The sequence below is a fragment of the Hibiscus syriacus genome, unplaced genomic scaffold, assembly GCF_006381635.1.
Source record: "Hibiscus syriacus cultivar Baekdansim isolate YM2019G1 unplaced genomic scaffold, ASM638163v2 tig00111022_pilon, whole genome shotgun sequence".
In the NCBI taxonomy this organism is placed as follows: Eukaryota; Viridiplantae; Streptophyta; class Magnoliopsida; order Malvales; family Malvaceae; genus Hibiscus; species Hibiscus syriacus.
The window spans coordinates 3,232,666-3,255,594 of record NW_024062956.1 but is presented as its reverse complement, the minus strand read 5'-3'; the positions used below and the strand labels follow the sequence as shown (position 1 = coordinate 3,255,594).

The 22,929-nt window shown below is 33.3% G+C and overlaps 4 protein-coding genes across 4 annotated transcripts; 2 read left to right on the top strand and 2 right to left on the bottom strand.

The window, feature by feature from the left end:
• Positions 1 to 4,783: 4,783 nt before the first annotated feature.
• LOC120150600 (cyclin-P3-1-like) lies at positions 4,784 to 5,692 on the top strand. The gene is made up of 2 exons (XM_039163252.1): positions 4,784 to 5,236; positions 5,455 to 5,692. Exons 1-2 carry the CDS (start codon positions 4,836 to 4,838, stop codon positions 5,690 to 5,692), a joined length of 639 nt encoding a protein of 212 aa, XP_039019183.1. The 5' UTR covers positions 4,784 to 4,835.
• An 842-nt stretch (positions 5,693 to 6,534) lies between these two features.
• LOC120150295 (mitochondrial Rho GTPase 1-like) lies at positions 6,535 to 12,916 on the bottom strand. Its single transcript, XM_039162987.1, has 15 exons — positions 12,735 to 12,916; positions 12,336 to 12,556; positions 11,944 to 12,076; positions 11,385 to 11,534; positions 10,965 to 11,141; positions 10,489 to 10,743; positions 10,006 to 10,074; positions 9,812 to 9,867; positions 9,557 to 9,638; positions 9,235 to 9,446; positions 9,089 to 9,158; positions 8,497 to 8,609; positions 8,102 to 8,252; positions 7,695 to 7,881; positions 6,535 to 6,867 (listed from the first exon to the last, which is right to left on the bottom strand). The coding sequence occupies exons 2-15, from the start codon at positions 12,539 to 12,541 to the stop codon at positions 6,794 to 6,796; spliced, it is 1,935 nt and encodes a 644-aa protein (XP_039018918.1). The 5' UTR covers positions 12,542 to 12,556; positions 12,735 to 12,916; the 3' UTR covers positions 6,535 to 6,793.
• LOC120150296 (E3 ubiquitin-protein ligase ATL31-like) lies at positions 7,665 to 22,329 on the bottom strand. The gene is made up of 4 exons (XM_039162988.1): positions 21,171 to 22,329; positions 17,843 to 17,853; positions 9,448 to 9,455; positions 7,665 to 7,677 (listed from the first exon to the last, which is right to left on the bottom strand). Exon 1 carries the CDS (start codon positions 22,312 to 22,314, stop codon positions 21,178 to 21,180), a length of 1,137 nt encoding a protein of 378 aa, XP_039018919.1. The 5' UTR covers positions 22,315 to 22,329; the 3' UTR covers positions 7,665 to 7,677; positions 9,448 to 9,455; positions 17,843 to 17,853; positions 21,171 to 21,177.
• On the top strand, positions 15,908 to 19,209 carry LOC120150297 (UDP-N-acetylglucosamine transferase subunit ALG13 homolog). Its single transcript, XM_039162989.1, has 5 exons — positions 15,908 to 15,999; positions 16,741 to 16,837; positions 17,851 to 18,040; positions 18,474 to 18,573; positions 18,877 to 19,209. The coding sequence occupies exons 3-5, from the start codon at positions 17,861 to 17,863 to the stop codon at positions 19,131 to 19,133; spliced, it is 537 nt and encodes a 178-aa protein (XP_039018920.1). The 5' UTR covers positions 15,908 to 15,999; positions 16,741 to 16,837; positions 17,851 to 17,860; the 3' UTR covers positions 19,134 to 19,209.
• Positions 22,330 to 22,929: the final 600 nt, after the last annotated feature.

The following is a 22,929-nucleotide window of genomic DNA, read 5'->3' as shown; positions in this document are numbered from 1 at the left end:
AATTGTGAGCAAAACAAACACGTACGATGACTTTACCAATGTCAAAATTAAGTTCTTTCCTACATCCAAACTTGAGCATATATAGTATCTGGTGTAATTTTGATTTTGATTTCGATTAATGCCTTTAAGGAATTTCATGGAAGAGAAAAAAAAATGTTATCAAGGTAGAGAACTTGTTCGTTGAGGTAAAGACTTGAATTTTTTTGTTGAGTTTTGACTTTTCTTTTCTTTGAGTTTTTTTGTCTTAAATTTTTAGAATTTATTTTAAGGTAGAGATTATTAGAGTTTTATAAGAGTTTTTTTTTACCCGAATTCAGTTTGAATTCATACAAGACTATACTTCTATTGTTAAACGTTTATTAAAAATAAAAAATTTAATTTGGATAGATTTTTTCTATACAAGTTTCCTTTGTCAAATAATTATTATAAATATTAGGAATTAAAGTTACATGCAAGTTGATTACGCAAATCTTCTTGTATTCTACTATTTTTAATATTATTAAAATTTCACCTCATCTACTAATTATCTTTCCGTCGAAGGTTTTTTATATATAAAATCTTGGTTGCTCTTTTTGTGTGTGTGTGATTATTTTTACTACCATTATCTATATATAGCATAATATGCTTCAGGAAAGCATAATACTAAAACTAGCCCCCCAACGTTTATATGAATATTCATTTTGCCTCTATTCTTTTTTTTTTTTGAGTATTTTGACCTCCAACATTTTATTTTATGGCAAAAAGATCCCTTTGTTGATGGAAACTACTAGTTAACAAACAATTAACGCTATAAAATAAGGGTTTTTTGACCCTAAAATGAAATCTCAAGAGCTAAAAAAAAGAGCAAGGATGAAAATATCTATTCAATCAAATATTAGAGGTCTTTTTGGTCAAGAAAATCAATTTGCAAGAGAGATCCTAGCATTAGTTGATAACAAAGCCGACAACACAATTGTCGAGGATCTGAAAATTGCATTGACTAGGCACAGAAAGAAAATCAATACGACGAATAGGGTGTCGTCCAGGAATAGGTTAAGGGGAATATTTAATTTTGAGTTCTAACAGTAATATTTGTAGAATTTGTGTATGTTGTCAATAATGTGTCTCTTAACTTAAAATCATATATGCTCGTTCCTGTATGCGATATAGCCAGAAATAGGCAAACTTCGCATAAGTTTATGATCAAGTATCATTCATCAAGTTTCTACTCAAGATCAAGAGCCTGTCCATGCATTGGCGGAACATCGGCCCTGCCATTTTTTTAAATTATTAATTAATATTAAAAAATATACTTTTTAAAAATAAATAAATTTTTTTTTATCAAGTCCCCTCAATTTAAAAAAATTACATTTATAGAAAATAAAATATATTTTAACCCGTTATAATAAATTTCTAGTTCTATCCTTTAGTTCATGATTTCTCTATCCTCCACAAACAAGAGTTAATGCCTGTTCAATTGTTGAATGGCAGAACTTTTAGGGTCATGAGATGAACATTTTTTATGGCTTGACGTAAACAAAAGAAACTTATTTCACAATGCCCATAGTCACACAATTGTAAGTTACATTTGTTGATTGGTTTGATCTCATTGTCCATAGTTGATTTTTCTTATATGATTAGTAAAATTGTATCTGATTTTATTGGTTGATGTGAAAGCTTGCGAGATGAAACCTAGCATGCAAATTCAAAGACAAGTTAGAATTGAACTCATCAAGTGGCATCAGTGATTAAAGAGAATGCTATTCTCACTAGAGGTTTTGGGTTCGAGCAATTGCGTCTGCTGGATGTGTGTGTATTGTCAATAGTTAAGAGATACTAAACAGATATTACCTTACAGGCCCGGCCCAATACATGTGTCAGATGGGCCTTAGCCTAGGGCAACATGTTTGAGGGGCATCAATTTTCTAGTACTTATAGTGTGTGTATATATATTTGGCCCAAAAAAAAAATTAGCCCAAAACACCTGATCGATCGATGAAAGGCTTAGGGTAGGCGACTTTCCTATGTGTATTTTTAGTGAAAATGACTTCACTTGATGTGTTTACTGTTCTTGAATCTTTTGTTCAAATTTGAGTTTGATATATTTTGCTTCATATTCTAATTGGGCCAAAAAATTTGCTATTTCTTTAGTGAAAAGGACTTCACTTGATGTGTTTATTGTTCTTGAATCTTTTGTTCAAATTTGTAGCCTTGTAGGTTTGGGTTTGTATTAGTATTGATATTGTTTGACTATAATTTCTATTACATTTTTGTTTTAAAAAAAATATTTATGTTTTGTCTATTATACGGTACAAATATAGGGGCATAAAATTATTATCTCGTCCAAGGCATTAAAACTCATTGGATCGGCCCTGCTACCTTATAATCGTCCTAGACTATTAAAAAAATGAAGCTAGAAGTTTTACGGGTAAAATACATTAGAGGTTGTTTAACTATGTTCAAATAATTTCTATGTTTATTGAACATTCTAAAATTATAAAATGATCATTAAATTTACTAAGCTATTATAAAATGATAACTGCAACGTTATAATAAATTATAAAAGTTCGATAAATTTTAGTGATCATTTTGTAACTTTTTGAAAGTTTAGTAATCAAAATGACCATTTGAGAATAGTTCAACAACATCTTGTGCACTAGTCCAATTTTTGTTAATAAATGTTTTGGGAGTCAAAGTGTAATTTGTATTTATACTAATTTATAATTGCATAAATTGTTAAAGGACTAGAAGGAAAATTGCCCATTTTAAGTAGCGATCACTAAATCTTAAATTTAAATTTCTAAACTTTAAGCTTAAAGTTGTTCTCCTTAGAGATCATGAGTTCGAGCAGATGTGTCTATAGGGTATGTACGCGTTGTAAATAGGTTAATAAAATTATGAATAGATACTACCTTATAATCACACCAAATTATTCAAAAGAAAATAAAAATAATATAAACCTTAAATAGTACAAATGTTATTCAAATAAATAAAATTACAGAGTCAAAACTTTCGATCATTTGTATGTTAAAAAAATTTATTTAAATTCGGGATTAATATAGGATAGATGTATAATGTATAATATGAGAAAAATACATTTATTTTTAAATTTTTTTCATATTTAAAATATATTAATTCATATTTGTTTTTAGGGTAAAATACATAATGGTCCCTCGATTATAAGATGTTGCTTTGTTGAGTCCCTTGCCTCTAAGACATTGCTTTGTTGAGTCCCCGACTAATAAAAGTTACTAAATGATCGCTCAACTATTCATATATTTCAAACTCGTCCCTTTTCATTAAAAATTGACGGCCGTCTGAACTAAACATTAATCTACTGACCGAGATATGATAAAATTATATTTTAATGATGTATACCGTTACCATCGTTGCTTTCAAACACTGGCTCGACAACATAATATTTCAAGCATTGACTCAATGGCATAATATAAATACATACTCGGTCCACAAAATATAGCTCAAATGATTATGAGATCAAATTTTTCATATCTCAGTGAGCATGTTAATGTCTAGCTCATACGACTGCCAGTTTTTTTAACGGAAAAGGATGAGTTTAAAACATATGAATACTCGAGTGAGTATTTTGTAACTTTTGATAGTCGAGGAACTATTTTGTAATTTTTAATTGTCGATGACTCAACAAAGCAACACCGTGTAATCCGCTTGCATTTGTTTACTTTACCCTTGTTTTTATGTTTGAATATGGATTTTAATAAACATGGAACACGACTATTTTATAAAAAAAATTAGTCATTCTCCTTAGTGGAATCACACTTTCTATTAAATACTATAAATTAGTTGATTCATTCTTCTAAGACAAAATAATCTCAGTGACCGAAAATACCTTATAATATACGATTTTAACCAATTTTTTTCGATTTGTCAAAATGACCAATAAAGTGACCGAAAATCGCAATGCGATCTCTAAATCGTAAAGAGATCTCTAGTATTACCACGACCACGACCCGAGACGGGACGGCGGCGGCGGCGGTGCGCGAGAGTCCCCTTGTTCTCTTCCACTCAACAAGTAAGTGGGAAATCCAAGCCTTAAATACTCATTTCCAATAGTGTTTCCAATACTATGTGGAATTGAACATTGCAAACACTTGGGAATCTTTTATACTATCGCAACACATTCTTTATTGTTTCAAACTAAGATCTTACAAATGGCTTGGGAATTTTTTACACTATCGCAACACATTCTTTATTATTTCAAACTCCACATGAATTTGGAATAGTTAAAATATAAACTTATTTTGGATTTTTCACTATCGCAACACTTTTTCACTATCGCAACAACACGTTTTTCAAACTCTCGCAACACATTTTAACTATCGCAACACATTTTAACTATCGCAACACATTTTTCAAAATCGCGTTGCGAATCTTACAATCGCGTTGCGAATTTGGAAGCTGAGTTGAAAAATTAGAGTTCACATTGTGATTTTGTTGGTCATTTTGGCAAATCCAAAAAAAATTGGTTAAAATCGTATATTATAAGACATTTTCGGTCACTGAGGTTATTTTCTCTTCTTCTAAATGATTACTTTTTGGATATTAAACGTAGTTTCCTGAGAGGATAACTTGGTTGCTACACCTTCCTCTTTTCCCTTTATACATGCATGCATACATACATACCAATCAGAAACAAGTATGTTCCTTTTGTGTAGGGTTCTTTTTCTCGTTGTGCCACCAGGAGAATAAAGTCTGGCAATTAATTTCAAAACAAAAACAAGTATGTTCCTTTTGTGACTCTCACCGAAAGAAAGGAACAAACTACAAATCAAAACTTCACAAAAAGGAAAACATAGAGCCAAGCAAATTCAATTCAGCATATGACAACTTTGGTGAGTGCAGGCAAAGCTGTGGAGTCTAATCCTTTTATTGGTTTAGGATTTGATGATTCTGGTAATTGGATTCCTGGAAATCCCACAGTTCTGTCTCTTCTATCTTCGGTTCTCGAAAGATCGGTTCGAAGGAATGAAAAGTTTCTGGTTAGATCGAAAACCAAGGATAGTATGACCATATTCCATGGTTCAAAAGAACCTTCCTTGAACATTAGACAGTACGTGGAACGCATCTTTAAGTACTGTAAATGCAGCAATTCTTGCTTTGTTGTTGCTGTTATATATATCGACAGGTTCCTGCAACGGATCGATGCGTACCTTACGTCACTCAACGTGCATCGTCTCTTGATCACCAGTGTCCTGGTAGCTGCCAAATTTATGGATGATCAGTATGTAGAGTACATATGTTCCATGTCTTAAGCTTCTGTTACAGAGATAGAGTTTATTTTCCATTTTCATATGTTGGGTTGTTTTCGATTGAGTTTCGAATTCGAAAACACTATCTAGACTTTACATGCTATAATCGATTGAGATTAACACCATTGATTTGATCTGTTCCTTTTAGTGAAATTGTGTGTTTTAGCCAATGATTGAGATGGATGTGCAGGTGTTATAACAATGCTTATTACGCGAAAGTGGGGGGAGTTAGCAGAGAAGAACTGAACAGATTGGAGATGAAGTTCTTATTCGATTTGGATTTCCGACTTCATGTCACCACTGAGGTCTTCAACAAGTATTGGCTTAAGATCCAACAAGGTGATGGTGAAAACCAAACTGATCGGCATATTCACGGCCGTCGTTCGAAGAAAGATGAAACCGGAAGAGGCCGGCGATTCGCCAGGTAGAGCCAACCCTATGATGCTGCAACCTTATGGAATCAAAGACCCAAATTTCAAATCACTCTCCTTTAGCATAGGGATGTTTTGACACTTAAAATTATATGGTGGGCTAAACCCTTTATGATACAAATTATATAGTAATATCAACCGAGTATCTATCTGAATACACTAACCATCTAAACTCGTTAAATCAAAATTTCAAGCTAAAAACATGTACTTCTATTGGGCAACATTTGGAGTGAATTCTAATATAAAAATGTTATTTTGTCAAATCTAAAATGTTACGTAATTAGTAATGATTTCAGTTACAACCATTATTACATTACGGTGAATTTTAACCTAAAAATGTTGTTATTTGTTTACTCTATAAAGTTACATAATTGATAATAATTTCGATTACAACAAAAAACGTCTTAACCAACTTTTTAAATTACGACCAAAATAATTATGCAATTTACATAATTGATAATGGAGAACGCAATATTTTCAATTTCAACCTAAAATGTTTACTCAAACTACTCTAAAATGTTTACTCAAATTACTCTAAAATGTTAGACTCTTGATAAATTGTTCAGTTACAACTAATTTTTTTTCGCTTTTTTAATCTTACATTAACCGATCATATTTTGGACTCAATCAGCTAAAAACATGATATCAAATTTAGATATTTGCGAATTTAGATTACACAGTTATGTAACATCAACCAAAACGAATTTTGACTATTAAATACCCAAAGATTCTTATTGGAATCCAAATCCAAAATCATCTTAACGATCGAAATAAATAATATGAAGTCCTCGTTTTATTTATTTATTATTTTCAGAAAAAAAGAAAAAGTACAAAGGCAAGCAACAAGCATTGGTTCAAAATGTATAGAAAAAACTTTTATTTCACAATAACTCAGTTCCACTCATTTTTTTCTCTTGATATTCTACACATCAAACAATTCCACAACTAAACAGGGGAGTAGCATTTTGCAAATTTTTTCCCTACACAAGGATTTTGAATATAACCCATAAAAGTGAACTACAGAAATTTGATGAAGCATGCAAAATTGTTTCTAAGATTACCATATCCATGTCTTGGAGATGGGAGAGTCATCGTCCCTCAACTCGAGGCATTCTTCCTAGCAGCATATATGCGGTAAGCTGCAAATCCAACAATGGCTACAGCAGCTCCGACTGCAAAAGGTGAAAGACAGCAATGAAAATGATCAACAGTTTGGTATAGTGACTGATAAAGCTAAAGAGCATCCCATTCAAGTTGAAGCAATGCATGTACCATCCCAATTTAACGATAATTTTTACTAGGAAAACCTTCAAATACATACTTCAGCTTACGTATTAATCCCTCCAAGAAAATCACAACTGTTGCAGTTGCTTAATAGAGAGTAATGGTTAATTATTTTTAGGAAAAGATTATTACTATTATTATTTTAGGAGATATCAGTTAGTACTATTTTATTAGGAAAGTATTAAAGATGTTATTTATGAATATCTTATACTATTAGAAGTCCTTCCTTAATTGGTGTCTTTGTTTTTAATTACTTGCTTAATAAGTATTTCAATTGAACTGTATAACCTCTCTATATAAGAGGCAAATTGAGAATTGAATTAAAAAAAAAAAACTTTTTACAAAAATAAATCCTAAAAGATCTTGGTCTCCCTCGAGCTGAATCATTAATTGGAAACACAAGATCACAAGATTATACCAACACCACCCCTTGGAAGAAAACATTAAAGCTGAGGTGTCTGCATTTCCAATAATAGAGACTTAAACAGAATCAGAACTATATCTTTTCAAAAGGTTTCAGACTATACATTGTATGCAAGTGGACAACGGCAGAGAAATGACCATTACTGATTTCCCGAACAAGACATAAGTAAAAGATGTGCAACAGCAACGTGTCATCAGAATATCTCACCATGATAAACAATATTTTCAAGAACCCAAAGCTTCAAGTGGATTGAGAATGAAACAGTTGTGAAATGCTAGACAATCAGCATACCTGAAACAAACATGAGTGATCGGTTTATGAGCCGATGGTACTGCTTCCGACTTCTACCAGCCTCAGTTTCAGGAATGCTCAAATGAGGATGTTCAGCTGCATTTACTATCCTTCGGAATATGTTATTGAAATCACTCAATTTTGAGCTGATAGGTATAGGTGCCTCTATCCCCATATCCTGGCTGACCTGAAAAAGATAATTTTGAAACACAATGCACTTTCACTCCAGTTCTTCAAAACGAAAATTTAGCATGGCTTATTCTACCATCATCACATCAAAGATAGGTCAACAGTGACAAGAACACTGTTACCTCTTCAAGGAAACAAATTTCACTTTATGACTGTTAAGACATTCTACTTATGCATTCAAGAAAATTAAATTATTAAAAAAAACTAAAGCACGATACCCTGGTAGAATTCTGTATTGCCATTGGAAATGAATCCAGATCATCTTTAGCAGCAACAATGAGGCAAGGCACCTCATAGCCAGTGTCTTCACCATGACCAGCAACATCCATAAGCAATTCAGTTGTTCTCTTCCATGAAGACTCGTCAGAACTACAAACACCAGACAATCATGAAGTAGAACTTACAAAAAGCAAAAGATTGGCATATGCACCTACATGACTTTTTACAAAATTCAAACATGGAAAAAAATTTATAATCATTTTATCAGCACAAAGAGTACAATCCAAGCACATGAGAGTAACCCTTTTCATGAATATGATCACAAAACAGAAAATGAATAGCTGATGCCTCTAAATCTAAAATCCTACTTCAGAAAAAACAAGCCTCGAGTTACCTGTCATAAACAAATACTGCTATGTCACAGGCAGCCAGTGACTCTTTACTAGACAGCAGTTTTGCAACTCCATCTTCAGGGATTTCTCGCAACACTAGAGTTTTCTTTATTCCCTAAAAATTACAAAGACAAAATATATTAAAAAAAAACAAACCCAAAAGCCAAAATATTAACAAATGAAAGCCATACATATATATATATATATATATATATATCAATCTAGATATATCCCAGTAACAGCTATTCTAACTAAATGCAAGGAAGTATATATCAATGAAATGATAAATTTCAATGTGTTGAGTTACAAAAGGAATCGATTTTATACTGCAAGGAGCATGTAGATTTTGACAGTTTTTTCATCTTAAAGTAAGCACATCTTCGAATATTATCCCACTTGAACCTTATAAAATGTCTTTCTAATGCATCCATGACACCCCATTTTATGGTCTAGAGTCCATTACAGCAAGAAATGCATGTGTGTGGAAGTCCCCAACTCCCTCAAAGGACAAAGTAAATCCCTCGGTTTAGAGGTGGGGGCTTCTTTTCTTATTGAATCACAAGAAGAATAATTTAACGGCATTATGGAAGTTACCCCAGGTAGTTCCGCAACATTCACAGCATATTGCTCATCAGTAGTTGGGGAATATGAATCGGAATAGGGCCTACATTAAAGTAAAAAGAAGTTAAACAAATCGCTGAAAAAGAATTAGCTATCAGGAAAAGAATTCTAATGAATACCTGCCAAGAAAAGAATTAATTAATGCAGATTTCCCAGCATTTGCTGGACCAAAAACAAAGCAATGCAAAACAGTTCTTTCTGATTGTTGCTTCTTTCGGTCCAGACGCCTTCTCCTGGTCACACGGATGGCAGAGGAAGGATCACCAGGATATCCAATGTATATCAAGTTCTCTAAGCTACGAGCTGGATCTAAGAGTGTCATAAGCGCCCACTAAAATACAAAAAATAACTCATAAATTAAAGTACTCGCTTGACCCATAATAGCAAAACTATGCAGTAATGTGTACAATATTCCCATTTTCAAGAGAAAAGCAGGAATACCTCTGAAAGAAATGCATCAAGTGATAGCCCTCCTAGAGCAGTTCTTCCTGCAGCATCCTTATATGGAGCATCATTCCAAGGACTGAAGTTGAAGGAAAAATATCAAGCATGATTCAAAACAATATCACATTTGCAACTTATAATAATATAGATCTCCTAGGTGTGCAAAATTCATATACAGCTTATCACAACAGTTGAAAAAATCACAATCTAGCAAAAGAAATTGAAGTAAAATGTATCAAATGGGAACCATACTTCTCTGGAGCAGTTGAAAAAACATCCTCGACTTCAATAGGTCGAAGGTTATTGTCCTGAAAATAACAATATTACAACTCTTATAACTTCAAAAACTCTAAGAACAAATTAGGAATATTAAACATTTTAAACTGGACAGGGCAATGGAAAAAGCAAGAGAAATACAAATAAAATAAATATAGGCAAAGACATACTAAGTCACTGTCAAACAATTCATAAACTCCCTTCAGGAACTCAATAGCTTCATTTGTCAGCTCCACACTCTACACAAATGGAAACACAAAAGTACAAAGAGTAATAAGCAGTAGTTCAAAAAATGATGAAATATATAGTAGATTATGCCAATCTGAAACAGCACAATTCATGCTTGGCCTAATTAAAATCAGCCAATTTTGGAGCTGCTCATCTTAAACCACAGCAGGTATTCCACTGGTCACCGAATGTAATACTAATAAGATTAGTCATATCAAAACCCAGAGTTTACAAGAAATTTAAAAAAAAATACTCTGTAGCAGAAAGAAATATTACCAATTCTAACTGTTGTTCATATGGACAATTTTATAAGCAAAAACTAATGATCAGACAATGCAAGTTGAAAACGAAAACAAATGGAGCAACAGCTTTAAATGCGCCTATTCAGTGTTTTCATAAGAAAGGGTGTTCAAGTTAAGCATTACCTGATCAGGAGCACGTTTAAATGAAGCATATGGAATTAGATCATCTGAAAGTTTGATATCATTGTTATATCCAAATTTCCTCAAGACAGTCCATGTTGTCTCAAGGCGTCCTTTCTCTATGAATAGGGCATGAAGAAAAAGAAAACCAGTCAACGTGAGACCACGATCATTGACTCCTTCAATCAACTTATCCTGCACAACACGTTTCACACCAACTATTTCCGAAGGTTGTAATGGAGCATTGAAACATTTGACCTGTTTTACAACAAAATATTAGATTCTTCGATGCTCAAGCATGAGATATCTTAAGTTAGCATTGACATAAAGGTTATTTAAATTTTAAATAGATCGGCATTTCAATACATCAAGCAACAGATAGCAGAATCCTTATTCATGAAACAGTCAGTCAACCCACCATTCAATCTCATACCACCCACTTTGAAAGTAAAAGAGATAAAAAGGAACATTAGAGGAACCTGAAAATTGTTCAATTCTGCGTCGCTAAGAGCACCATCCCTGTCATGATCACAAAGAATAAAAATTCGCTTCAAGGCTCTAACACACTGTGGCTTCAGAGTTTGTGTTTCTTGATCAAATAAAGGGCCTGTTGGATGAAGCACTGCCTTTTGCGCGTAGTAGAAAACTTCAGGGATCTATAAAAAATGGATGTACTGTAAAAGTTCAATTCCTGATAGTATCAGCGTATTCTACAAATATCAATTAGTGTCATACAACTAACTACAATGATGCCAACTATCACAAATGTGCAAATAGGATCAAGAAGCAAAAAACAAGAATCCTTGCTGAAACCACTCTAAATTTTATCATCATGTTTATGGCATTTGCATTTCATATTAACTTCGAAAAAATAAACAACAGAGGGCCTACATCCAAACCTGAATATGTTTATATGCTGAACACTCAATACAAGTTTCAATCTCCCGAAACTGCTGCATTATTGGTGACATCACCTGTTCCAAGCTCACTTGTTGGTGGTCATCTCTTAAATCCAGCTTACAGCCTACTACAATTACAGGCACCTTCACCTGATCAATAATAATTTACATCAGTTTCTGCAGCAGTCGATTCATGAAGAAAATAACACCCCACACGGTTTACATGGTCACCTAAGCAAACATAATGTCGTATATTATGGTGACATTAAGTGAGCCAATTAGCTGCCAAAAGCATATTTAAGTTGCTTAGACAAAGGTTCAAGTGATGTTAAATTGAAAAATGAAAATGTATCATTAGATATGATTTTTTATTCATAAATCATAAGTCATTTTGCTCATATCCATGTCAACATTGTAGAGTTTGAATCGAGTCCAACACAGGCATATAAAGCAGAATTAAGTGCTGGAAGAGCGTAGAAATTTTTTTGAACTTCACCTCCCCTTCACATGTTTTCCATAAAAAAGAATAGTACATCCAAACGCAAATTAAGATAGAAACCTCTAATTGACGAAGTTCCGGAAGCCAGAAAGTACTCAATCGGTTAAGAGTTTCAGGCTGATCACAGGCATAAGTAAGCACAACAGCATCAGCTCGCTTCAGCTCTTCTGCTAGTTTACCTCTATCCTCCGGACTAACCAAAAAGAGATTAAAAAATTACGCCAAAAACATGACAATAAAAAAGACAAACAAGAAATTAACTAAATTCTAATCACATTCAACTTCTTTTTTGCGTTAAATCCAACTATGTCGCAGCTAAAGCTGTTACACGAAATTTACAGTTATGTCACTAGAAAATCATTTAAACCAAATGAAATTAGATATTGCTTCAAATATTCATTTTCAAAAAAAGGAAATTGAGTAATACATAGTGTACGAAATAAAAACTATACTTGGAGGAGGTGTCGATGATGGTGATTGGAACACGGTCAGGATAGAAATCTTCCGGCAACCTCGTGGGCGGCAACAACCGAGACACATTCGTTGGGAAAGTTTCGGCGGCGGCTGTCACAATCAAGCTAGACTTTCCAGTGCCTCGATCACCGGCCACCACGATACGAACCCCCGCCTTCCCTTCCGGATTCGATGATTTAGCCATTCAGAAAATCAAGAGCTACAAAAAGAAAAATAAAATAAAATAAATACGAAATCGAAGCTTTAAGATAGCAAAGTGGCCATAGCCAAGGTGCAGCATCAAAATAGGTTTAAATACACTAAGATGGTGGGCGAAAATTTGGACCTGAGAAACAAGAAATGGAAGGGGTAAGGGAGTGGCATGAAAAGTAAATAACCTGAAGATTGAGGTGTGATGAATAAGAGGCAGTGTTTTTGGTTCTGGTCGCGGATAGAGGCCGCCAAAACCCTAGGAAAGGACGGCGGAGGCGGTGAGCTTTTGGTGTAGGCGCTCTTTCTTTTTGGGAAAGTTCACCTACAAGAAGTTTCCCGGACTCGAACAAAGATGATTGTAATTTTTTATCCTCGATTACTATGTATTTGTTTCGAACTGAGAGCGCCGTTTTTCTGTTGGGACAATCATGGCCGTGGACACTATGTTTGCTACTGAACGGCTAAGATTTGATTTTGATCATAATTAATGTTTGGTTAAACTATCTATTTGGTCACCTACCTATTACTTAGTTTCTGTTTCTGTTTCTGTCATCCAACTATTACTGTTTTTAAAATCATGTCAAACATTACGTTTTGATTTTGTTTTGGTCACCCACTATTAAAAACTTAATGATGATGTTAATGTATCACCATAAGCTAATGTCACTCCAGTATTGAAAAGTAAAAAATGTCAGGTCAATATCATCATTAATCTTTTAACAGCATGTGACCAAAATTTAGTGTTATGTATGATTATGAAAAAAATAATAATTAAGTGACTAAAACAATACTTAAGTAATAAATGGGTGACCAAATAGATAATTTACCATTAAGATTTTTTCCTTTTATTTTTTAAATTATGAATTTCATCCCACAAATCCGTTTACTTTAATTAATCAAAATTTCATCCTTACACTTTATGAAATTTCAGAAATTTATCTAATTATTCATCAACACGTTAAATTCGCTATCAAATTTTATTATTTTATAGTATATACATTATTTTTTTACATAAAAGTAGTTACTTTTATTAAGAAATAAAGATATTCAAAATTATAATAAAAGTTTATAATTAAAATCGTAAACTAAATATGTAATTGAGATATTTTCTTATAATTATTAAGAAACTAGTTATTTAAAATCATATAAGTACCATATAAGAAAAATGTGAAAACCTCATCCAGAAAAACTCAAACAAGGTAGATAATAACAAATCAAATTGCTATGGGGAACCATAACAATAATTTAAACTATTGAAAGACTACAGGTAAAATGTAAATTAGAGTCAAGCATCGCATGTTGCATATCTAAATCCAATTTGAGGGTCTAAAGTAGAGAAAATTGGTGAGATAATAAATTAGCGTCATCTTGATCAGTCGTGACGACGTCAAATCGAACTCCAAAAAATAAACGGAAAATGGTTCAAAAAAGGAATCAAGCAATGGGGTTATTCAAAGCGTATATAATATATACTTTATTAAACTATTAATTTTACCAATAATAAGGTGGTATAGTAGGATGAGTCACTAGACTTCTAAAGTAATGTTAGGGGTTTGAATATATTTGTATTTGTGATTGTAGTAAATTAGATTGAGAGGGTCGTCTTTACCTCCGTGCCCGTGGTTAGTCGATTAATAGGCCAAATATCAGTGGTTATAAAAAATTAAACTATTAATTTTTATAAAATCTTTATATAAATTATGAAAATCTTAAAATCAGCATGTTACAGTAAAATTAAATTTAAATTGTTTAATTTTATAAAATGTGATAATCAAATTTTAATAAATTAAAATAAAAATAATAAATTTTCGGTTTTCACAAAGTAAAATTATAGAATTTATAATTAAAACGTTATTAATATAAATTTTAGAAATAAAAACAAATAATGTAGGAATAAAGAACTTTCATAAGATACTTTTGTATGTCGCAAGTTTTCAGCATATATCATACACGGCGTCATAGGTGTTGGCCAGAGTGAGACTTTTGTTCTAACAATAGACTATTTTTTAAAAAGTGTAAACTATAAGCGTCATACTATTTATACTATTAAATTGGCTTCACAAAGAAATAAGGAGTATGCAATGCAATCCAAGCTATGGGGTATAGTCCTCGGATTAAGACAATTATGGTCTTCCACATTACTTAGGACTGTAATGTTGTTGTTTGACTCTTTCCAATTCAATAAAATAAAAAAAAACTCAATTACTTTAATCATGGCATTGCATTTTGATTTTAGCTTTAATTATATCAGTAGACCGTTAAATTTTAACGGCACAATTACGTGAATAGATCTTTCTGCCTCTGTGATAACATGACATAACAACATTATTTTGGTGTGATCATTAATGCCTAAAAAATGTCATTTTAGACATTTAACTTTATAGGTGTATCAATTTTGCTATTAAACTTTAAAAGCATTCAATTTTAGACAATGAACTTTTTTAGATGCCGCTGGCAATGTGAATCATCACCAGTTGTCATTCACGACAAGATGAATATCAAAATATTCACATTTTGTTTAAATGTATGATGTTCCCTTTATCGAAATAAGACTTTTCACCATTTATTTTTTTGAATAAATATCTCAAACCGTTCAAGTTTGAGAAAGCCCACAACCCCCTCCTCAAAAAATTGTAGTTTTTGTTTAATTTTGTTAATTTTGAGTGGGTTTTATGGAAAATCAATTCGATGAGAAGAAAGAGAAATGAAATGTGAACATTTTGATATCGATGTTATCTCTCTCAATTATGAAAAGTTACAAAATAATCTATCGATATTGATGATATCTCTTTCAACTATTAAAAGTTACAAAATAATATACCAGTTTTAGGGCGCTGCTTTGTTGAGTTCATCAACTATTAAAAGTTTCAAAATGATCACTAGACTCATATGTTTCAAACTCGTCATTTTTTGTTAAAGATTTGACGGTCGTCTGAGATAGATGTTAACCTGCTGACAGAGATATGATAAAATATGATCATAGAATTTCAAACGACTATACAGTTCAAACGATTTTGTGATAAGATTTTATCATATCTCAGTAAATATGTTAATGTCCAATTCAGACAACCTTTAATTTTTAATAGAAAATGATGAATTTGGAGCATATTAATAATATGATGACCATTTTATAACTTTTAATATTCGAGGAACACAACAAGCAACGTCTTATAATCGAGAGATTATTAATTTTAATAGTCAAGAGACTCAACAAAGTATTATTCTATAGTCGGAGGACCATTTATGTACTTTATCCTTTTATTTTTTTATTTTTGTTCCTACTTTCTTTTTTTTTTCTATGTTTTGCCGCCGTTTGTTTCCGGTTATGTTTCGCTGTTTTTCTGTGCTCTTGCCGATTGCTGGTGAACTGTTATGACATCTTTCCGATTTCTGCTCGACTGTTTTTCTGCTGATCCGTTCGTTTGCTGCTCATCTGCTACTGCTTTCAATGTTGGTCCTTCTCTCTTTTTCTCTAGTTTCATTTTTTGGTTAGTATAATATTTCAAACTATGATTTCTCTAATGAGATCTTGTAGTTTATAGTCGAAATTTGTTTTCGATCATTAATTTTTATCTTATTATTTATGATTTCTTTTTGGGTGTTGGAATTTGATGTTAAATTAAAAGGAATGAATTCGTCATATTTACGTTATGGGATGATCGTAATCGTAATTTTTTTGTGACTTGATGCCAATTGAAGTTTTAGTTTGTGATTAGAGAACGAATTTGATGATAATTGTTCTAGTTTGGAACAATCTTGAATTTCTAACCCTTTTTAAACGATTTTGTCATCAATTTACTGTTTTTTTATGATTTTTCAATCACCACTCCAGACGGATCTCAACACCATTGATATTTGTATATTTATATTTTCCAAATTGATAAATTCCAATTTGAATAAAAAGAACATAAGGGTAAATTTATAAGGTCTTTCAAAAATAAAAATATATATTCTCACACACTGTATGATGGTTAAGCAGAGATTTATCATAGTGGTGTATATTTTTTCTCTTGAAGCTTAGTATTTCGGCCTGAATTTGGTTCATTATTGTTTCGGTTAATTTCGGAATTAGGGTATGTTTTAGGAAATGAAGTTAATCTGATAATGGGTTTATTGTTTTTTTTGTTGTTGAAGAAACTTGTCTTTTTTAGCTTGAATATGGGATGTCCATCAAAATTATGGCTTTTGCAGAGTTAGTGTATAGAAGGGCAATTGGTAAGGGCCAAAAGGTGCAGCAGCACATTTCGGTCTTCAAGGTAGAGGGCGTGGCCAATCTGCAAGATTTCTAGTGAGTTCTTTTAACTATTCCAGATTTGAAAACTAGGGTCTTGAGTTTTTAATAAGCTCCACTGGTGTTTAGTGACATAATTTCCTATACTGTTAGAATCAGGCTCTGGGTTTATAATTTGGTTGGGTTAAACCAGTTGTAGAATTTTTGTTGGTTTGCAATCATTTTATGCTTATGTATGCATGCCATTGGGAAATGGGAATCATCAGAAGAACTCTAAAGGATTCCAGTTACTTTTACTATTGCTGTACTTTGCATGCATGGAGATTGCTTTCCTAATCAGATATATTCATAAAATATTTGATCATGTCGAATGAGATTAAGCATTTAAGTTGGTCCATTACGCAGAATGTGTCTACACATAAAGGCACTTAGGATTAGTAACATTTTTCTTGCTTGAATTAAGGTGAACCATGGTTCTGGCATGTTAATAGTTGAACATATGCTCTCCAGTAAGTTTCAAGATAGGATAGCCAAAACCATGTCTTACAGATTTGTTGATGCTCATTCAGGGTCAGGTTCCTCGCCAATGTTTGTATTTACAAGGATGTGTGGATGACTTATTTGAATAAGAGACACCTTTGGCGAAAATGATATCTCTTTGGGATCTTTTTGACAAAAACTAATTTAGATCATCAAGCCAGATAAATTGTTACTATGAGTTGTACGTCAGACAAACTTACAAATAATAGTGTTTGGAGTGCGGTTTAGTCTGGCGATATCATTTTTTGGTTCTCTAATTTCGTTACTCTTCATTGAGGTTGTCTTTGGCTTTTTCTGCTTTTTTCCCCCCTTCTTTGGATTGCCTCTTCTACTGTTAAGAGTTGTTTGAGGTTTGATATTTTAATTTCTTAGTCTAGTCTAAGAGTTGTATACTATGGTTTTCTCTGTTTTGACAGAGCTAATACCCTGATCATTTGAGATGTTTAATAAATACTATTGTTTTTGGCCGAGTTAAAATTAAAAAAAAAACCAAATATGGTTATTGATGATTTATGTTGTGTTTACTGTAGGTGATTCTAGATGGGAGAGTCTCTGGATGGGGTGAAGGGAAAGAGGGTGGTTTTCGTTACGGTGGGAACAACATGTTTCGATGCACTTGTTAAAGTAGTGGATTCTCAAGAAGTTAAGGATGAGTTACTGAGACGAGGGTACACTAATCTTCTCATTCAAATGGGTCGAGGGTCATATCTTCCTACGAAGGTATCTCAGATCTCTGAGTGACTAGCGAATAGCTCCTCATTTTAACTTGTATGAGGTAATGAACTAATGTTCGATAAGTTCTGATGGAAGAAAAAGAAGTGATTATTGTTATTGCTTTGATCAAATATGAGATGTGGATTTATGGATATGAGTTCAAAGAAGAGCAAGAAATATAGGAAGTATCAAAATCTTCTAACAGGGTTTTATGGCAAGTCAAATCCTTCAAGATGGTTCTATTTTAAGTAATTCACACTTTTTTTTATTAACTTGCTGGTTCCTTTGTATGGTTCAAACATTTAATGATGAAGATGATGTTTTATTCCACTAGATATCCAAATTAGTCTTGCCAGTTTTCTTTTGAACTGAAGATTGTGTCCTCCTCTTCCTTTTGTTCTTATTCTTGAGTTTTTTTAAGGTTTATTTTTTAATGTAGTCTACTGGTGATGATGGATCTTTGGCTGTAGACTACTTCACATTTTCTTCAAGCATTGCGGAATATTTGAAATCTGCATCTCTTGTGATCAGTCATGCAGGTAGCTATTGATTTATGCATATATATATGTTGTATATATGTGTATGTATCCTTTTTATCCACCTTTCTCTGGTAAAATATTATCACTATTTTCCTCGGCTTTTATATGCAACACATGATCTAACATGGGACAACTTCTCGAAGTCATTCATAAGCTTGAAGATTTGTTTCATTATTCTGAAATAGCTATTTCTGCGGTTGTCATCGAATATTTCTGATAGAGTTGTGTGTATATATTGTTAAATTCTTAAAAAAAGAAAAAAAAACTCACCCTTTTAAGGAACTGGTTCCAATTATCATGCAGGTTCTGGGAGCATATTTGAGACCATGCGGCTTGGCAAACCTTTAATTGTGGTTGTCAATGAAGATCTGATGGATAATCATCAGAGCGAGCTAGCCGAAGAATTGGCTGAGAGAAAACATTTATATTGTGCTCGCCCTCCTACACTTCACCTAACTATAGCCAGTATGGATTTGAAGTCTCTTGTTCCATACTCTCCCGGAGATGCCACACCGGTGGCCAAACTCATAAATAGGTTTCTTGGTTTTCCAGAAGATTGACGAGGCTGAATATATTATAAGAAACTGATCATTCCTAGGTAAAGCTTCTTTTCTAATAACCAATTGGCCCATCTTAAGTTTATTTGTGATATTTCTTGCCTGGATGAATTGTACCTCTTGGATTTGCATAGGCATATCATAAACAAATCCCCTCTGGTCTTTTCTGGTTACAAGGTAGTGATTTTTGTTAATGTCATGGTTTTGGTATGTTAGATGCATGTATATGTCCAACATGTGCATCGTCTAATTTGCACGTATTCCATTTTTCCCCGGTTTTTTCATATTCTTGGGAGTTTTTGGATAACATAAACAACATGTGTCAAAACTAGTTGCATGTTCTTGGTAAACAAATTAAAATATCTGCAAATGGTTGATTGTGATATGATTTGAAGAAGACAAGCGAAGGTCATGATTTGCAGGCTTGATGTCATAATAGATATGGAAAACAGCACTAGGATGAGCTACAATTACTGTTGTTATGTTGGAGTTGGTCAGCAGAAATCAGTGTAGTGTAACATAATTTTCAAGGTTTGATGTTATAGACATGAAAGTGAGCATCAAGTTGAGATGCAATGCAGCAGTTTCTTGTCATCTTTAGTCTGAACTACGTTATCTGGATTGGGGTAAATTAGGGATCAGTTGAATCCGAGTAGTGATAAATTTGAGCTCTTAATTTAAAAGATTCGATACTTCATATAAGCTTGATCGAGCATCAATCTTTAAGCTCGGGTTCAACTCGAGAAATAATCAAATTACTCAAGCTTGAGTTCGAGTAAATTTATTTATCAAGTTTTTTTTTACTGAAGATCGATTGACTTGGTTTGTATTCAATAATATATATAGTAAGGCTAGAAATATAATTCCTCGCAAATCGTTTGAGTTGGGTGTTATGACGTTTGAATTTGACTCGATCGGTCTTCTCAGATTTGATTTGATAATTACTAAATCAAATTTAATTTTTTTTAATCAAATTCGAATAATTTACCAGTATATACACCTTGTTGAAATTACTTAAAGAAATATCTTTGTTTATTCATAATAGCTTGCTTTCTTCGGTGCACGGTGCGGCAATTTTATGTAAAAAAACCATTAATAATTAATTATTTGAAAAAATACTCCCCAAATAACATTATTTAAAAAAAAATAACTCTCAAATTGTTCATATAAGAGTACATCACATTCTACAAAAACAAATTTTAAAGACCTCGAGTTTTGTAAAACACAAATTTCAATAACTTTTTAGATAATTTCATTAATTTATGGATAAAAAACACTATAAATATATAAAACTCACGTTTCGTAAATCACAAAATCATAATCGTTTTTTTATAAAACACGAGATTTGAAAGTTATTTTCAAATAATTAATTATTTGGGATTTTTAATGTAATAACTCCGTACGGTTCTAACATATATAGCACTTGTTACAAGGAAGGTTCTACAACAAACTATGACGTCAGCGTGATACATGGCATAACAACTGATAAAACGGTTTATAAAATATTGAAGGTTTAAGATTTAGAATTAAAACTAACAACTGATAAAATGGTTTATCACTAGTCGGGTTCAACTGATAAGTGGTTTTAGAATACATGTAATATTTGGGGGAGTAGAAAGACAATCGATAAAACGGTTTTATAAAATATTTAGGGTTTAAGGATTTAGGGTTTAAGATTTTAAGAAAAAACAAGCCGACCTTAGTTGTGATTTTCAGCTGTGTAATAGTGAAGACTTTCAAAGTACGAGTTTCCAAGATTCATCTATCTGGATTTTTCCTCATTATTGTATTGTCATAAAAAGTTGACTCTTAAGATTCTAGGTTGTTGTTACAAATATGAATTCATTAAGCTATTTTAATTAGTTAATTTATTTATTATACATATTAATACACTAAAAAAATTCTTTCTGATAGACAAAATAATTATAAATAGTAAATAAACATTTCATTGATATTGTTCAGATCTGCACAAATGCCGTGGCTTTTAGGTAGAAAACAATTATAGAAATAAGCGACCATCCAAGCTGTTGAAAAATAAAATAGGACATTAAACCGGAGGACGGTTTGAGTCAGCCGCCGGTCCAACTGTGAAATTGGAACCCGAGGTCCCTTCGCCATTATCAGCCGCCACCTTTGGTGATTTCATGGATGATGCTCTACTAATAAACGGTGGTGCCATACTAAAAATCCACCGATCCGAGTTCACTCGACGGTCCGACTTGTCGAACCATCTCAAAGACTTTCCTCTACTGCTTTCATCGTCTTCTCCGGCTCGGTACCCTCGCTTTGAACTTCTTTCCCTAGGCAACATCAAACTCGTTGCCCGATTTAACTTCCGGTTCATTAATTGTTTTCGAACATCGACCGGTAATCGCAAAGTGAATCGGTCCGTGTTTTCACCTGGTTGGACCAGAGAGTGTCCGGTCGTGTGTGATCGTGGGAAAAAGAACCTACGTGTTCGGCTTGATATTGATCCACGTGTACGGTTCCTGTTTAAAGTTCGGTTCAAGTCAATTACTTCAACATCTGGAGCCAGTACTTGAGCCTCGTCGTCACAGTCGACATTATTAGCATTTCTCCTCCGTTCTTCTTCCGTATCCGAGTCACCGCCGTCGTTTTGAGCCTCAAGGTCCATTTCCATTGCGGTGTTATCCGAATCAGTGGGTTGACTCACCGGGTCACCATGTTGAGGAGCGAGATTAGCTCTACAAACGGGGCAGGTGGTGTGAGAAGCCAGCCAAGCATCGATACATTCAGGATGGAAAACGTGGTCGCATTTGGGTATTAAACGCAGCGTTTCGTCATCTTCGAACTCGTTCAGGCAAACCGCGCACTCCAAAGCTCCTTTGCCGATCTTATGAACCTTAACTTCGGAGTAAACCATGGTGGGGAAAGTCTCGATGACAGACGCTTCAAGCCCACGCATCCCGCGACGGGAACGCCCGGTTCCGCCGTTGACAGGGCGGACTACGCTTGCGTTGGCGTTGGCTTCGGAACAGTTCCGAATATAAATAGAGAAGAAACCCATAAAGAACAAAGCGGCAATCAAGAAGACCACGATTATAGCCATGGAAGGGGTGAAACGAGAGTAGGAGTAACGGCCGTCGTTTGGATCGGATGGTTGGGCGGCGGAGGGAAGTGGGGAGAGAAAAAGAAGAGAAAAAAATAAAGAAAATGAATCCATTTTTGAAGGAGAACATGATGAGAAAAGGAGTGAGAAGAAAGAAGGGATTAGTGGAATTTATATGAGATGTGAGAAGCGAAGAAGGTATCTGGAAAGGGGGGTTTCAGTCCAGTGTTGGAGTTGGAAGCTGGTTTGAAATTCAGACAAGGTGAGCCACATGGGATTCGGTCGTAACTCATTTTTGTCTTACGACAAGGGAAACTTCCAATCACGGAGAAGACTTTTTTAGGGTAAAGTACATAAATGGTCATTCAACTATAAAATATTTTTCGTTTAGTCATTCAACTATAAAGTATTTTTCGTTGAGTCATTCAACTGTAAAGTATTTTTCGTTGAGTCATTCATCTATTAAAAATTATAAAATGGTCTTTTAATTATAAGTTGTTACTTTGTTGAATCCTTCAACTATTAAAAGTTACAAAATAGTTATCGAACTATTCGTATGTTTCAAACTCATTTTTTTGGTTAAAAAGTTGACGATCGTCTGAGTTAGATGTTAATATGTTGACTGAGATATGATAGTCGTTTGAGATTCTGGAATCAGATTTTATCACATCTCAATCAACATGTTAACGTCAAACTCAAAACTTCGTCAATTTTTTAAAGGAAAATGAC

What these genes read in the sequence shown, in the direction of transcription:
- LOC120150295 (XM_039162987.1), bottom strand. Translation starts at nt 12,541, where the DNA reads ATGGCTAAATCATCGAATCCGGAAGGGAAGGCGGGGGTTCGTATCGTG. An exon ending in CAGCATATAAACATATTCAG is followed by an intron (nt 11,142 to 11,384) that starts GTTTGGATGTAG and finishes CATTTTTTATAG; the next exon opens with ATCCCTGAAGTTTTCTACTA. An exon ending in CAGAATTGAACAATTTTCAG is followed by an intron (nt 10,744 to 10,964) that starts GTTCCTCTAATG and finishes GTTGTAAAACAG; the next exon opens with GTCAAATGTTTCAATGCTCC.
- LOC120150600 (XM_039163252.1), top strand. Translation starts at nt 4,836, where the DNA reads ATGACAACTTTGGTGAGTGCAGGCAAAGCTGTGGAGTCTAATCCTTTT. An exon ending in GCCAAATTTATGGATGATCA is followed by an intron (nt 5,237 to 5,454) that starts GTATGTAGAGTA and finishes ATGGATGTGCAG; the next exon opens with GTGTTATAACAATGCTTATT.
- LOC120150296 (XM_039162988.1), bottom strand. Translation starts at nt 22,314, where the DNA reads ATGGATTCATTTTCTTTATTTTTTTCTCTTCTTTTTCTCTCCCCACTT.
- LOC120150297 (XM_039162989.1), top strand. Translation starts at nt 17,861, where the DNA reads ATGGGAGAGTCTCTGGATGGGGTGAAGGGAAAGAGGGTGGTTTTCGTT. An exon ending in GGTCATATCTTCCTACGAAG is followed by an intron (nt 18,041 to 18,473) that starts GTATCTCAGATC and finishes TTTTTAATGTAG; the next exon opens with TCTACTGGTGATGATGGATC. An exon ending in TCTTGTGATCAGTCATGCAG is followed by an intron (nt 18,574 to 18,876) that starts GTAGCTATTGAT and finishes ATTATCATGCAG; the next exon opens with GTTCTGGGAGCATATTTGAG.